This window comes from Delphinapterus leucas, chromosome 19 (assembly GCF_059928025.1).
Source record: "Delphinapterus leucas isolate spDelLeu-1000000601 "Yukka" chromosome 19, BTC_Dleu_Yukka2, whole genome shotgun sequence".
Classification (NCBI taxonomy): Eukaryota; Metazoa; Chordata; class Mammalia; order Artiodactyla; family Monodontidae; genus Delphinapterus; species Delphinapterus leucas.
This window is the reverse complement of record NC_143147.1, coordinates 56,537,195-56,552,574: the sequence shown is the minus strand read 5'-3', so window position 1 is coordinate 56,552,574 and position 15,380 is coordinate 56,537,195. Positions and strand designations below refer to the sequence as shown.

Below are 15,380 nucleotides of genomic sequence, written 5' to 3'. Positions count from 1 at the left end.
GCAGCAGAGTCCTAACCACTGGACCACCAGGGAATTCCCTTGATCAGATTATTTAAAGCCATTTCTTTTAGCTTCAATCAGATCTAAATTCAGCCAGGGACCCAGCTACAACAGTGAACAAGACATAGTCCTCCAAGCTTACAGCCACGTGGTATATAAAGACAAGAAATAGGAAAGTATAAACAGTGTGATGAGAATCTGTATAGCGTGCTGTGGAAATACATAGAACTTCTTGACACAGATTTAGGAGCTGGGGAGAGCTTCCTAGAAAAAGTGGCATTTAGGCTTATACCTTAAATAGGAGTTAACTTGAGGATGGAGAAGGTGGGAAGGCTCTAAGCAAAAGCTGTCTGTGTGAAGACCCAGAGGTGAAAGACAACGTGATTCTGAAAACAGTTCAGAGAGGCAGCATTGGTAAGTTCACATGTAAGGTAAGGGGAGTGTGGTAAAAGACAAGCAGTGAGAGGCAAGCAGGAGCCAGCTCATGAAGGTCCTTGAAAGCCTATTAATAAGTTTGAATACTCTCTTAAAAGCAGTAGGGAGCAATGAAAGTGTTTTAAGTGGGGAAATGCTATTATCAGATTTATATCCAAGAGTGGACACTTTGGCTGTAATGTGAAGAATGGCTTAGAGGGAGCCAAGAATGGCAAAGAAACTAGTTCCAAGATTATGAAGGAAGCTGTCAAATAGAAAATAACTTTATGTTAGAAAAGCGATAAAGTGAATGGAGAGATACAGGCATTGTAAGTATTTTTAATTTGGCCTTCAAACTTAAAAAAATTTTTTTCCTTGGGGGGAAAAAAGTGAAATTGTACTAAACCCTGTGCTTTGCTGGATTTGGCTTACAGGCTGTGGTTTTCCTGTGGACCCCCTCCTTAGAGTCCTTGCTTTTCTAGCTTTGCTGCTGCTACAGTCTTTCTCAACACAGCAGCTAGAATGATCCTGTCAAAACGTATATCAAATCTGGTTACTCTCCTGTTCCACATCCTCTATTGGCTTCCTGTCTTACTTAGAGTAAAAGTCAGAGTTCATACTATGGCTGACAAGGCCCTTTATGATTTGTCCCTTGTGTTGGTTAGATATAATAGACTGATATAACAGACAACCCCACATTTTCAGTGGTTTAGTACAACAGAAGTATATTTTGTATATAAGGTCCATTTGGCAGGGAAGCAAGACACTGTCACACAGTCATTCAAGGATACAGGCTGACAGAAGCTCCCTTGTCTTCAGTGTATGTTCCCAAGGTGTCTCTGGGCTTTGACATCCAGCCTCCCAAAAGGACGCTTAAGCCATTGGTGGGTGGGCTGCTCTAAGGCCTCAGGGAACCAGTATTTTAGCATACCTGTATATCAGGCTTATCAGTTGGGAAACTGATTTAGTGTGATTTTTTTTTTTAAATGTTTGGTTTGGGGCAATTTAGCTGGTTAATACTTGATTCTGATTCTAGAATTTTTACATATCATGCAGGTACATACTTGCCAAGTTAAGTCTATTTAGGTCTATTTGAAAATTGATACATGCATACTGAATGTTATTTTAGTCCAGATTTTTTCATTTGCAAGCAACAGAAATGAAATTCAAATTGGCTTAATTTTTGAAAAGTATTAGCTTGCATAATTAAACATATACACACTACTATATATAAAATAATCAACAAGGACCTACTGTGTAGCATAGGGAACTCTACTCAGTATTCTATAATAACCTATATGGGAAAAGAATCTGAAAAAGAATAGATATATGTATATGTATAACTGAATCACTTTGTGTACACCTGAAACTAACACAACATTGTAAATCAACTATACTCCAATATAAAATAAACATTAAATTAAAAAAAAGTATTAGCTTGCATAATTAAAAGTCTAGAAGGGTAGGCATGCTTTAACACAGCTGGATCCAGGGCCTCAAGTGTGCCTTTCACGTTACTCATTTAAAAGTTTTAGGGCTTCCCTGGTGGCGCAGTGGTTAAGAATCCGCCTGCCAATGCAGGGGACACGGGTTTGAGCCCTGGTCCGGGAAGATCCCACATGCCGCGGAGCAACTAAGCCCGTGCACCACAACTACTGAGCCTGCACTCTAGAGCCCGCGAGCCACAACTGCTGAAGCCCGCGCGCCTAGAGCCCATGCTCCACAACAAGAGAAGCCACCACAATGAGAAGCCTGTGCCCCGCAACAAAGAGTAGCCCCCACTCACTGCAACTAGAGAAAGCCTGTGTGCAGAAGCGAAGACCCAGTGTAGCCAAAAATTAAATAAATGAATAAATAAATAAATTTATTTTTAAAAAGTTTTAGTCCTTACTTAAGTGGTCTAGGCTTTTTTATATACCAGGTGAATTTTTCTGATATTACTGCTTTATTGAATGACAGTTTAAGGTCAAGGTTGCTGGACCAAAAATTTGACCTCTTAGAGTCATTGAAATTTAGGGTTCTACTGATATAATTATGTTATTTTATTATATTTTCGCATGGGATGACACCATGTTAACAATTGGCTGTGGTAGAGCTTCTCCATACTTACAGGTATATGCACAGACAAGTAATAGTAACGCTTTCCCCTGCTCTGCTTGTCTGCAGGCAGTGAAGTGAAATCTGCAAGAGTCCTGCTCGCTCAAGGCCTGCATACAGGAGAGAAGCAGGGGAAAAGCGTTACAATCAGCTTTTGTTCTACAGCATTTTAAAACATAACAGGTATGTCAGATTTTTGGTCTGTCAGCCTTGACAATGCCTCTTGAAAATGAACTGAGTATTCGCTGAGGTACTAGGTCATGTCATTGAAGTGTATTTAAAATGTGACTGTGAAAAAAAAAAAATGTGACTGTGATAAAAGTTTTTCTAAGATTTTTGTTTTTGGAAAGAAATAATCATAAACTTCCATAGGGTTATTTGATACTAGCCACTAAAATAGTTTTTTTTTTTTTTTTTACTAACAAAAATTGTTACTCAGTCTGAGAGTGGCAGGTATGATAAAGAATATATTAAAAATTCTTTTTAGATTTTACTTTAGAATTAAAAAAACAATTAAATTCAGTCCTGTGGATAGACTGAATTCAAACATATTTTGCGTTATCTAGCCATACTCAAACATTTGTGACTTTAGACTACAAAAACAAAAAAATTTTATACTAACTACTCATAATTGCCAAGTTACTCATGCAGTCATTTTGTTTTATATAGGTATATTGGAAAGTCTGATTCAGTTACGATCAGTGTATGGAATCACAAGAAGATCCATAAAAAACAAGGTGCTGGATTTCTTGGTTGTGTTCGTCTTCTTTCCAATGCCATCAACCGCCTCAAAGACACTGGTTGTGAGTAGATACTAGTGCTTTTAAAAATTTAAATATACATATTTAAATATATATATGTATGTGTATTTTTTGATGGGGGAGGCAGGGGTCTAAAAACTTAATTTCCTGTGTGTGTTTGAAACATTGGTAAAAATTTCTGGTCTAAATTTACTTTGTTGACTTTTTAAAAAGAATGAAACATTTTAAATATGTGGAACCTAGAAATGAATCAGAGCTGATACTTAGTATCCAGTGAATTTATAAGTGCTAAGAAATGACTGATATCCAGAAGAATAAAAAGAGGGATTCCCTGGCGGTCCAGTGGTTTAGGAGTCTGTGCTCTCACTGCCTCGGACCCGGGTTCAATTCCTGGTCAGGGAACTAAGATTCCACAAGCCATGCAGTGTGATGCGGCCAAAAAAAAAAAAAGTAAAAAGGTGTCAAAGTATTAAATGTCTTTTTTATTACTTAGCACTCATCTCTGGTTTAGGTGGATTTGTGAGATAAAGGGAGTTTTATTTAGGTCATTGGAGTGTTTAATGTAACGGTTAAAGGGGAATTATTAGTGAATAAAAATGACATATAAAACTGCTCTGAAAAATTAAAAGTTATAAAGGTAAGACATTATTTTGAGTGTAAGACAGCTGTATTAACTGCTTAACTGTAGCTTAATTTTTCACCAAACTGGTCATTTACAAGATTAGACCAAGATCAAGACATTAGAAGCAATTTCTATATTGGGTTGACAAGTTGACTTGTTAGTGTATGTGTAATTCATGTAACCAGATGACAGAGCATCTTTTTGGGGGTATTTCCATTGGGACATAGATGGAAATATCTTTTTCAACAGAAAATTTTTTTCTTTTTCTACAGAATTCTTTTTTATATAATATAAAAAATATTGCTAGCTGTTGTCATGGGATTGTAGTCCAGATGCCTACAAAAAGCAAAAATTCACATGGACTCCAGCTAAGGAAATTAATAAATAAAAATAGTTTGAATTTAGCTTTGAATGTTAGATATATAATATTAAGAGATGATCCCTTTTAATGTAGTATGATAGCACAACCCAGTTATAAAATATTACTGTTAAAAAGTAAAAAGGAGAAAATTGAGCTAGAAGTTCTGAGGGGAATTTAAAGGCACCGGAGAATTTCTTATATTTCTGGGTTGACAGGGTGACCAACAGGAGGTAGAAGATGTTGGGATTGGAAAAGGTCTAGCATATAAAAAACGAACCATTTTTGGGACTTCCCCAGTGGTCTAGTGGTTAAGACTCTGCCTTCCAATGCAGAGGGCATGGGTTTGATCCCTGGTCAGGGAACTAAGTTCCCACATGCTGTACAGTGCAGCCAAAAAAACCCAAAAAACAAACAAAATGAACCATGTTATTCTAACCCAATGCAGCAGGCAAACTGAAGACTTGTTGTATGTATGACCTTATTTCTGGTTCAATTTAGCCAACATTTATTGAACCTTTTAAGTGTCAGGTACTGTTTGAAACCCCAGTGATAGAAAGGTGAAAAAGGCATGAATCCTGTCCTCTGAGAAGCAAGGGCAAAGGCCTGCTGGCAGAGGGAGCAGGACACGTTAGAAGGAGTGAACAGAAGAGGCATTGCTCTGCACAAGTCCACTGTATAGCTGTCTTATTAGTGTCCATTTATTTTGCAAAGGGAAAAATAAGCTAGGTGGGGCACAGATTTTCTTTCTGCTGCTTGTGAATGTTTCATTGCAGTAATTTATATGACCTTTTTGATGTATAGTAATATTTAATTTATTAAGCACCTGGTGTAGTTCCATTCTATCAGGTTGGAGTGGAGAATATAAAAACTTAAGATATGGTCTCCTCCTTTTATCAATTCGTGATTTACTTAAGTAGACAGATGGTATACAGCTATAAAGAGAATTCAGTTATAAGTGCTGTAATCAAAGTGAAACCAACATGCAGTGGGTGACATTGTTCCTTACTGTAACTAACCAGGCCAGTGTTATATCTGTTTTATAGATGATGCATGAGAGAAGAAGTGAGCTGCTTCTAAATGAGTTAGTACCAGAACTCAAACCCTTATGTTAGTTTATACTTGGCTTCTTATTAATACTTACTTTGTGTGTGTGGGAGTTATGTGAAATGGTTAGATAAAAAATAACAATGACAACTAACATTTATTGGACACTTATGTGCTAGGTACTGTGCTAAGAGTTTTATATAACCATCTGATTTAATCCTTAATAGGAGGTAAGTACTACAATTATACACGAGAAAATCAAGACTTGGGGATAAATTGCTTAAGAACAAAACTATTAAGTGGCAAGCTAAGACTTAGACTGAAGTGTTCTGAAATCTTTGGAGAGAAAATACTGCATGTTGGCACCAGCGTCTTATGGTTTTTGAAATCTGAATTTGTCAAAACTTTTGTCAAGGCATTTATACTAATATTATGTATGCAGTTAGAGAATTTTAAACATTTGTCTCATCATTAAAACTTGATTAATTCTTTAAATGATTGGTCTGATTTCCAGTGGATTGTAGAAATTTACTATCACTCTGTAGATGTGAGAATCTCTGATACCAACTTATTTTTTGCCTTTTGCTGTTGTTGATTTGAAATAGATCAGAGGTTGGATCTATGCAAACTTGGGCCAAATGACAATGATACAGTTAGAGGACAGATAGTAGGTAAGTGTGGAATTGAAAGTTATGTGAATTTTGGCTTTATTTAAGCTGACCTAAACTCTAAATACCTTTAAAATCAAAGTACAGTAACTGTAGCTTCATTGTATTGGCATGAATTAAATGAGTCATGTAAAATTATTCAAATAGTGGATGCAGAATCTAGGACAACTTAATTTTTTAAAAAAGCAAAAAAATACAAATAATGTAAAAAATAGGCTCCTAATGTGAAGAACTCTTGATCCTTTAGGAAGGAATTCTTTCAAAGTATACAAATATAGTAGAACACGAGATAGACTTTATAGATGATACTAAGGTTTTCTGAAAGTAATTCTCAAACTGGTTTTTGAGTAAGAAAAACCAGTTTAATGCTTTGCAGTTTTAAAGTAATCTTTACTAATTGAAAAAAATAGAATGGTAGTGTAGCACTGATTGGAGAAAGGGAAAAATTGTTACCTTACTCATAAGGCATTTAGTGGGCTAGTGGGGTTATCTTGAATTGGCCCCTTTATATAAAATTTCCTGAGACTTATCTTAAGAATTGATAGATTGAGATTTGATCAAGATACCTAGAATGGTAGGGCACTGAGGTGGGCTCCTTTGAAGCTTCTTAAAGAAGTAACAGGCAATTGGAACCTTACCATTGCATTATAGAGCAGAATTTAGAATAACATGATTGCATTATATGAACCTATCAGAGAGGTTTTAGTTACAGGAAGGACTTGAAGGACTTAGCTTTACAAGGCAATGAATTAGGTTCATAGAGAGTTGCCAAAGTAGCATCATAACAAAAGCCCTATTCTGGTTATCGCAGGGAAATATCTACACTACAGCGTTATTCATAATTCCTGTCATTCTTAGATTGAGAAGGAAGTTAAAAACTCAAAAATGTGGAATACACAAATATACCTTTCATGTGTTACGCCTCTTTTTAAGTGCACTAGTGGCCTTGCGTTGCCCCATTAGGATGGGAAAAAAGGAGTTAGATTCTCCTCCATGAACATGATAAAGTGTAGAAAACCTTAAAGAGAAAAATCTCATGGACAGAGAAATTGCAGGGGCTTCCCTGGTGGCGCAGTGGTTAAGAATCTGCCTGCCAGTGCGGGGGACACGGGTTTGAGCCCTGGTCTGGGAAGATCACACATGCTGTAGAGCAGCTGTGCCCGTGCGCCACAGCTACTGAGCCTGCGCTCTAGAGCCCGCGAGCCACAACTACTGAAGCCTGTGCGCCTAGAGCCTGTGCTCCGCAACAAGAGAAGCTGCCATAGTGAGAAGCCCGCTCACTGCAATGAAGAGTAGCCACTGCTTGCCGCAACTAGAGAAAGCCTGCGTGCAGCAACGAAGACCCGACACAGCCAAAAAGAAATAAATTAAAAAAAAAATTTCAGAATTTAGTAGAAACTAAAGAGTTCGTTCTTAAGTATTAAAATAAGCGAAGACAGGTGTCTTTCAAAGAGAAATATTTTAAATTGCAGTAACTCTTTCTAGTTCTGTGACTCTTAGTAATGTTTTTGTTGTTTAATAGTAAGTCTTCAGTCCAGAGACCGAATAGGCACAGGAGGACAAGTTGTGGACTGCAGTCGTTTGTTTGATAATGATTTACCAGATGGGTAAGCAAAAATCATTAGGTAATATCCCTAAAATAATGAGAAATACGTTGGTGTTTATATTTAAGTTTAGAAATTTGCTGATCAATTCCAAAATCTAGGTTTTCCTTGTACTTAGAAAATTAGTGAGGGATCTTATCACAACAAATTCGTAAAATAAGCCATGAATTAGATATGTTACATTTGTTTTTTAAGAGTTTTGACTAGGAGACAAATTTCTTGACAAATTTAAATCTCCTGTAAATATTATATATTCAAAATGAAAACTTTTTTGATTGATTTAATTATTCAAAACAAGGCATGCTGAATCTGAGGCATTGCTCTATTTAGAGGGATGAGATACAGAATTTGTGTAATAGTAATTACAATAACATAGTAACATTTATTGAGCCTGCAAGTGTCAAATAGTGTTATAAGCACATTATATCATTTATCATTACATATATATCATTACATGATATTCATTAGATCATTTAATTCTCATAATGTGATTCTGGAATTAGACCATTTGGGTTCCAATCCTTACTCTTCTGTTTACTAGCTTTATGAGTTTAATCAATTTATTTGACTTTTGTAAGCTTTGGTTTATATTTATTTATCAAAGAGGATAATGATAATAGTATATACGCCATCAGTACTTGTGAGGATTAAATGAAATCATTCATGTAAAGCACATAGCACAATGTCTTGCATAGACTGCTTAATAAATAATTAGCAAAAAAAAAATAATTAGCTATTACTACTACTACTGTTACTACTATTATTACCCTCATGCATTTTACAGACTTACAAAACTGAGACTCAGAGAGGTTAAGTATTTTGCCAGAGGCCACATAGAAATGGCAGAACTGGAACACAGATTTAAGCCTTGATTCCAAAGCTTATGCTTTTTATCATTGCTCTCTATCTTTGTTTCATACTAGTTCTGAAACCTTACCGATTTTATTTTTAATTCTTAAAGTATTTTTAATTAACTTCAGTGAGGTATACTTTACATACAATAAACTATATCCATTTTAAGTGTATAATTGGTTGAGTTTTAAGTTATTTTTGACATGAAATTTCAAATCTAAGCTATGGTATTTGCTCATTTTGTGTAAGCTGTTAAAAATTGCTATAATTTGTTTATAGATCATTTTAGCTTCTTGATATATCTTAATTTTTATGGATTTGAGGTGGATTATGGTACTTTTGAAGGGGAAGTTTAGGATGAAATAACTAGTCAGTATTGAGAGATTACAACAGTTGTATGGCTTATTCTAAATTTGTTCTACATTATTGTACTATAATTGTAATCACAGGGGTAAAAACCTGTTTAGCATCTTTTTATTTTCTATTGTTTAAGGCCTCCAAACCTCTGCCAGTGGTTTGGTGGAATATTAACATAACATAGTCACTCGCCTAATTTTTTTGTTATATGAATTAATAAGATATTGAAGAAGAAGTGGCATTATTGCTTTTTAAAAAATTAGTTTGAGAAATAGCCTGTGTTGGTGAGGTTGTGGAGAAAAAGGAGCGCTTGTACAGTGTAGGTGGGAATATAATCAGTACAGCCACTGTGGAAAATGGTAGGGAGGTTCTTCAGAAAGTTAAAAACGGAATTACCATATGATCCAGCTATCCCACTTCTGGGTATGTATCCTAAGAAAATGAAAACACTAATTCAAAGAGGTATATGCACCCCTTTGTTCATTGCAGGATTATTTACAATAGATAAGATACGGAAGATAGATAAGATAGGGAAGCAGCCTAAGTGTCCATTAATAGATGAATGGATAAAGAAGATGTATTACACACACACACACACACACACACACACACACACAGGAATATTGCTCAGCCATAAAAAATAAGTTCTTGTCATTTGCAACAACATGGATGGATCTAGAGAGTATTATGCTAAATGAAATAAGTCAGACAAAGACAGATACCATATGATTTCACTTATATGTGGAATCTAAAAAATAAAGCAAACAAACAAAACAGAAACAGACTCATAGATACAAAGAACAAACTCTGTATTGGTTTGCCAGAGGGGAGGGAGAGGAGGGGAAATTGATGAAATAGGTGAAGGGGATTAAGAGGTACAAACTTTCAGTCATAAAATAAGTCACGGGGATGTGATGTACAGCATAGGGAATATAGTCCATATTGTAATAACTTTGTATGGTGACAGATGGTTCCTAGACTTGGTGATCATTTTGTAGTGTATAGATGTCAAACTACTGTGTTGTATACCTGAAACTAATATAATATTGTATGTCAACTATACTTAAAAAAATTCATAACTTTTAGTAGAACATATGTAAGAGAAAATAAAAATATGAAGATTAAAAAAATTAGTTTGGGTAAGCTAAATGCTTTAAAAAGCTTTTATATACTTTTCTAGTTAAATTTAATTTTTTAAAATTATGTATAATTTTTATTTTTAGTATGGCCTTTTTTCCCCCATTAAATTCTGGAGAAATTAGTATAATTTAATTGAGCATTGTTGACATCATTGAAAAATTCTCATTTTGGCTGATGGAAAATATTAGTCACACCTCAGTATAAATATTTTAAAAGCTTCAGAATTCTAGAAGACATATTGTACAGTTCTAAAATAAGTTGAAACAATTCCTATATTCTGTGTATTGCTTTTTCAATTTGTCATTCCTGATTCATAACAGCAAATGTCTTCCTGGCTTGTTCCAAAAACATTCTATGTCTGGCTTCCTATTACTGCTTTATCTCTCAATATTTTTATTTAAGCTGGGAAGAAAGGCGAACTGCCTCTGGAAGAATCCAGTACCTAAACCACATAACAAGAACTACGCAATGGGAACGCCCAACACGGTAAGAACATACAAGTATCTTCCCATGGTCTATGCTGTTTGCCCTCCTGAAGTCCCCTATCTTTTATCTGTCAGTTTTACCAGATTTCCTTTCTTGGTTTAAACTGCTCTAGATCAGTAGATCTTATAGCAAATGCCATTATTATTATTATTATTATTAATTTTGGGGGGGGGGCGGTACGCAGGTCTCTCACTGTTGTGGCCTCTCCCGTTGCGGAGCACAGGCTCCGGATGCGCAGACTCAGCGACCATGGCTCACGGGCCCAGCCGCTGCGCGGCATATGGGATCTTCCCGGACCGGGGCACGAACCCATGTCCCCTGTATCGGCAGGGGGACTCTCAACCACTGCGCCACCAGGGAAGCCCTGCCATTATTATTTTTAATAAAGGTTGCTTAGCAGGTCATCCTGTAGCTCCATGGCCTGTGATGGTGTTCAGTAAATATTTATTAGATGAGTTAAATGAATACATTGAGAAGTCATCTTATTTCTAGGACTCTTAAAAATTTTTTTTGAGTCCATTATTGAACGGCTGTAACAAAATATGTATACAGGATCTCCATTTATTCAATAATGTCGGGGGATGATTATATTGTGTCCAGTAAGGTCTTTGACCAAGATAAGAACCAGATGCTCTGAGACCATATGGAGGGGCACCTGACTTAGAGTTGGGGGCAAGATGGTAGAACTTGCGAAGGAAAACTGAAGGAGGAGAGTCTCTGAACTAAATCCTGAAGAATATGAGGATTTAGCCAGGTAAGGGGAAGGTGATAAAAAGTGTTCAGGGTAGTGGTAACAGCTATCATTCAGTTCACCAAATTGTTATATGCCAGGCACTGTGCACAGCATTTGGGCTATAACCATGAATAAGGCAGAAAGGCCTTCCTGGAGCTTAATGTGTAAAGTCATGGGGATGCAAGATAAGTTTTGAAAGCTTCAAGGAAAGCTCTGTAAGTAACTGAAAATGAATAGGATAAGTGGCTGGATTTCCTTTTTTTTTCAGAATAAGAAAAAAGTTTATTTGCCACCTCTACTCAGTGTTTGTTTTGCTCCTTCTACTTTTTTTTTTTTCCCTGAGCAGGCCTGGCACCAGACATAGAACATCAAATGCTTCTCATTAGCTATACTTTTATTTATTGGGGATTGATTGCTTAACTCATTGAACCACAAAGTTTTCTCTATTATACTGTGATTCTCAGATGAAAGCTTAGCTTATGTTGCCATTTTAAAAAGTGCTTATTTGAGAGTTGATTTCTAGTATTAAACTGCCAAGGATTATATGGAAGTCAAAGAACCTATTTTTATCACATCTGAGTGTAAATAAATGTGTACTTGTGTCAGTGCTTTAGTGAAGTCTATTTCCTTCTCATTTAACTGATAAAATTGACTTTAATTTCCACATGTATAAAGTCGATTGTGTTGTAAATGTTAGTTTAAAAATTAACTCTTAATTATCCTCTTAGTTTGGATGACCTACAAGAGACTGGAAGCTCTTTGAAGAGACAGACTATCTTTCCTTTATTCACTCAATATTTATTGAACTACTTACTATTCTTAAATATATGCTAAGCACTACTCTAGGTGCAGGGAATACATACGGTGGGGAACAAACTAGGCAGACTTTCTTCTCTCAGTAAATATTCTAGTGGGGGAAGACAGATGAAAACAAGGATGCAAATGAGAAAAATATCAGAAGTAACTGCCATGCTGAGGAAGTAAGGTGAGGTACTGTCAAATGCCTGGGTGACTACTGTAGATCTGAAGGTCAGGAACGACCTCTCAGAGGCAACATTTAAGCTTAAACTAAGATTTGAATGACAAAAAAGAGTCTGGCCTAGGGAAAATAGGAGAAAAAATCACTCTAGGTAGAAGGAAGGGCTACTCTCCAGCACTAAAGGTAGAACGACCATGGCAAGCTTGAGGAGGAGGAAGAATGTCAGTGTGGCAGAGGCAGAGTGGGAGAATGGTGGGGACACAGGTCTGAGGTTGCCTGTGGCTAAGCCAAGTAAGGCTTGGTGAGCTCATACTCACATCTACAAATATATGCGGATTTCATATGAAATGTAATTAAAATCAATATAAAGTGATTTGAATACGTAATTGACAATCTGCTTATCACCTGGGTTTCTTTGGTGCTTTGAGGCTTTGGGTTTGCTTTTATTGAGAGTTCTTGAGTCATTATATTTATATTAATCATTCCGTTTTCTTACAAGTGATTGTTACTGCTGTACATACATTGTCTATAAAATTCTGCTTTTGGTATCTGAGTTGAGTAACTTTTTTTCCTTGTTTCTTTTCGATAGACCAGCATCTGAATATTCTAGTCCTGGCAGACCTCTTAGCTGTTTTGTTGATGAGAACACTCCAATTAGTGGAACGAACGGTGCAACATCTGGACAGTCTTCAGATCCCAGACTGGCAGAGAGGAGAGTCAGGTCACAACGACATAGAAATTACATGAGCAGGACACATTTACATACTCCTCCAGACCTACCAGAAGGCTATGGTATGACAACTAGCAGAGGAAAAATAAAGTGTGTTTTACTGATTTCAGCTTGCTAAGAAGCCAGAAAACCAACTTTTAAAGAAGTTATTAATCTGGGTTTAGGAATTCTGCATGAAAATCAAAGTAAATGTAAAACTCCCCAACTTTGAAAAGTCTTTGAAGTGGTAGAAGACTAACAACACTTTGACTTTGGGCTAGTCGCTTAACCTTAAGCTTTTTGCCCAATTACAATGAAATGAGATGAATGATACCTCTCCTTTTCACAAAGGTATTGTGAGAAGCATATGAAACAATGTGAGACTGCTTTGTAAACAGGCACTGTAAAAAGTGAGACGGTGTTTTTCTTGATAATGGCAATCTGAAGTCAGACTTGTAATTTTCTAGACGTGCATATTTAGAAATAATTTAAAAAGCATATTTCTGATGGTATTTTTATATTTGTATTTGTATTGTCTATAATTTTGTGTTATCTGAGTGATTGGGTTATTGTAAATGATTTAGTCACTTCTGTGTTTGTGTAAAAGTACTATAATCTTATATAATTTCCTGAATTTTAGAATTCCATGTGAAAGACGACATGAATCTTCTCATAGTTGAATACAGAACTTCCTAAACTCTTGTAGTATGACCTCAGCTGTTCTCTCCTCTCTTGCTAAAAGCTTAACCAAGTTACTTAACACCCTTGCCCTTTCCACAGCCTCTAGATAAACAGTTCTGGGCTGATGATGACACCTAGTGACCAACATTGGGAGTTGCCTGATCTAACTTGTATTTTATTTTTACTCTGGAATGTTTTTTAAACTTACACAAATGCATCATTCTTACTTTATTTTTTAAGTATTTTAACTATTTAATTTTTTAAAAAACCCAATTTTTCCATTAATTGAGCTAGGCCACACAGGCTAACTTAAAGCACAGTGGTTAGAGCATGGGCTTGGGAAACAGATGGGTTCATATCCTGGCTTTGCTATATAGTAGTTGTGTGACGCTGGGCACATTAACCTGTTTGAGCCTCAGTTTTATCTTCTATACTATAAAGTGGGGAAAATATTATTACCAACCATGTAGATTTGTTGCAAGAAATAAATGAAATTTCATGAGAAGTTAAAATTTAACTTATTATTAATGTCCAGACCTTAGAATCAAGTATCTCCTGGCATTCTTTTTAATTGAGATTATAAGGCAAGTGGTTTGGAGTGGGGGTGGTTAATACTTTATACTTTTACAATATTTGTGTGATTTGGATTAAAAAAATTTTTTTTGTACAACCAAAAACATAGGAGTAAAGTGGGTATCAAGGCTGAAATTATTGCAGCTGTCATCTAGAACCAGTTTTAAACATTTTTACATTTATAATTTTAAAAGTTTAAATTGATTTTTATTACAGGTTTATAAACAAATTTATACTAATAAATATTAGCAATAGTTTTATTGTTTCATATATTGGAATTTTTCATTAGATTTTGTTTTTTAAAAAAAAAGGTAGTTCTGTTGCTTGAAAACATAAGTAAATAAAGACTACAGACCACCACCGAAGAAACCGTTTCACAGATTCCTTCTCTTTGCCCTGGCCTCCTCACTCTCTCCCCAAGGGCTTTGACTTAATCTTGCCTGCGGCTTTTTTTCCCCAGTAGGCATATGTGCTCTTTAGTCTTCCTGCTCCTAACTTGATTATTTTTCCGTCATTGCTTCTTTTAGTCTATAGGGTGTCTCTTCTATATTCCATCTTTTTTGCTTCTGTTTGAGTCCAAATGTAGTCTTGAGAATACACCTCTCTCAAGGAAAGAAAAAACATAAGTTTTGATATAAAATTAGGCATAATTTAAAAAAGCATTACCAACCTGCAAACTTTTTGAAAGTTTCTGCAAATCCCTGAGAATCTCCCCAGAGTTGGTTAGCCTCTTCCTCTGAGCCCTTCTGTTTCCCTTAGGCTCCACATTTAAGACAAATAAAAGATAATTTCTTCATGTTTGTTTTATTTAATTATTGGTACTGTGACCATCTTGTTTTCTATTTTCCATTGCAACATGTTTAATATTTGAGCCACATTATAAGTGTAGTTGGCTTTTAAATAGCTGGGCTGTGACCCTCACCACCATTTATAAGACTGTTTCCAGGAGAAAATGTGTTCTGAGTTCAGAACAAGTGATTTGTAAAGCAGTTCTTTTGTAATAAAATTGATTGGTAATTTGGAGAGTTTACCTATTAATATAACATCATCCTAGTGTTTATAGCTGGTTTTGATTTGGACATTCTGAATATGTTTTTATTATTAGTGTTTCTTAATTTTACAGAACAGAGGACAACACAACAAGGTCAGGTGTATTTCTTACATACTCAGACTGGTGTGAGCACATGGCATGATCCAAGAGTGCCTAGGTAAGAACATATTCTAAATACCCTTCATACCACTGAATATCCATTTCACCTAGGATTTATTTGATTATTTAATCTTTAACTTCTTAAAATA

General features: G+C 35.7%; 1 protein-coding gene across 1 annotated transcript in view; it reads left to right on the top strand.

Annotated features, from left to right (window-relative positions):
- The window catches only part of SMURF2 (SMAD specific E3 ubiquitin protein ligase 2), a 153,393-nt gene that overhangs the window by 74,938 nt on the left and 63,075 nt on the right, over window positions 1–15,380 (top strand). The window contains exons 4-9 of the mRNA XM_022589184.2: window positions 3,181–3,314; window positions 5,905–5,970; window positions 7,490–7,574; window positions 10,323–10,406; window positions 12,708–12,910; window positions 15,205–15,289. Of these exons, the coding sequence (XP_022444892.1) occupies window positions 3,181–3,314; window positions 5,905–5,970; window positions 7,490–7,574; window positions 10,323–10,406; window positions 12,708–12,910; window positions 15,205–15,289 (657 nt within the window). The remainder of the gene's footprint in view (window positions 1–3,180; window positions 3,315–5,904; window positions 5,971–7,489; window positions 7,575–10,322; window positions 10,407–12,707; window positions 12,911–15,204; window positions 15,290–15,380) is intronic.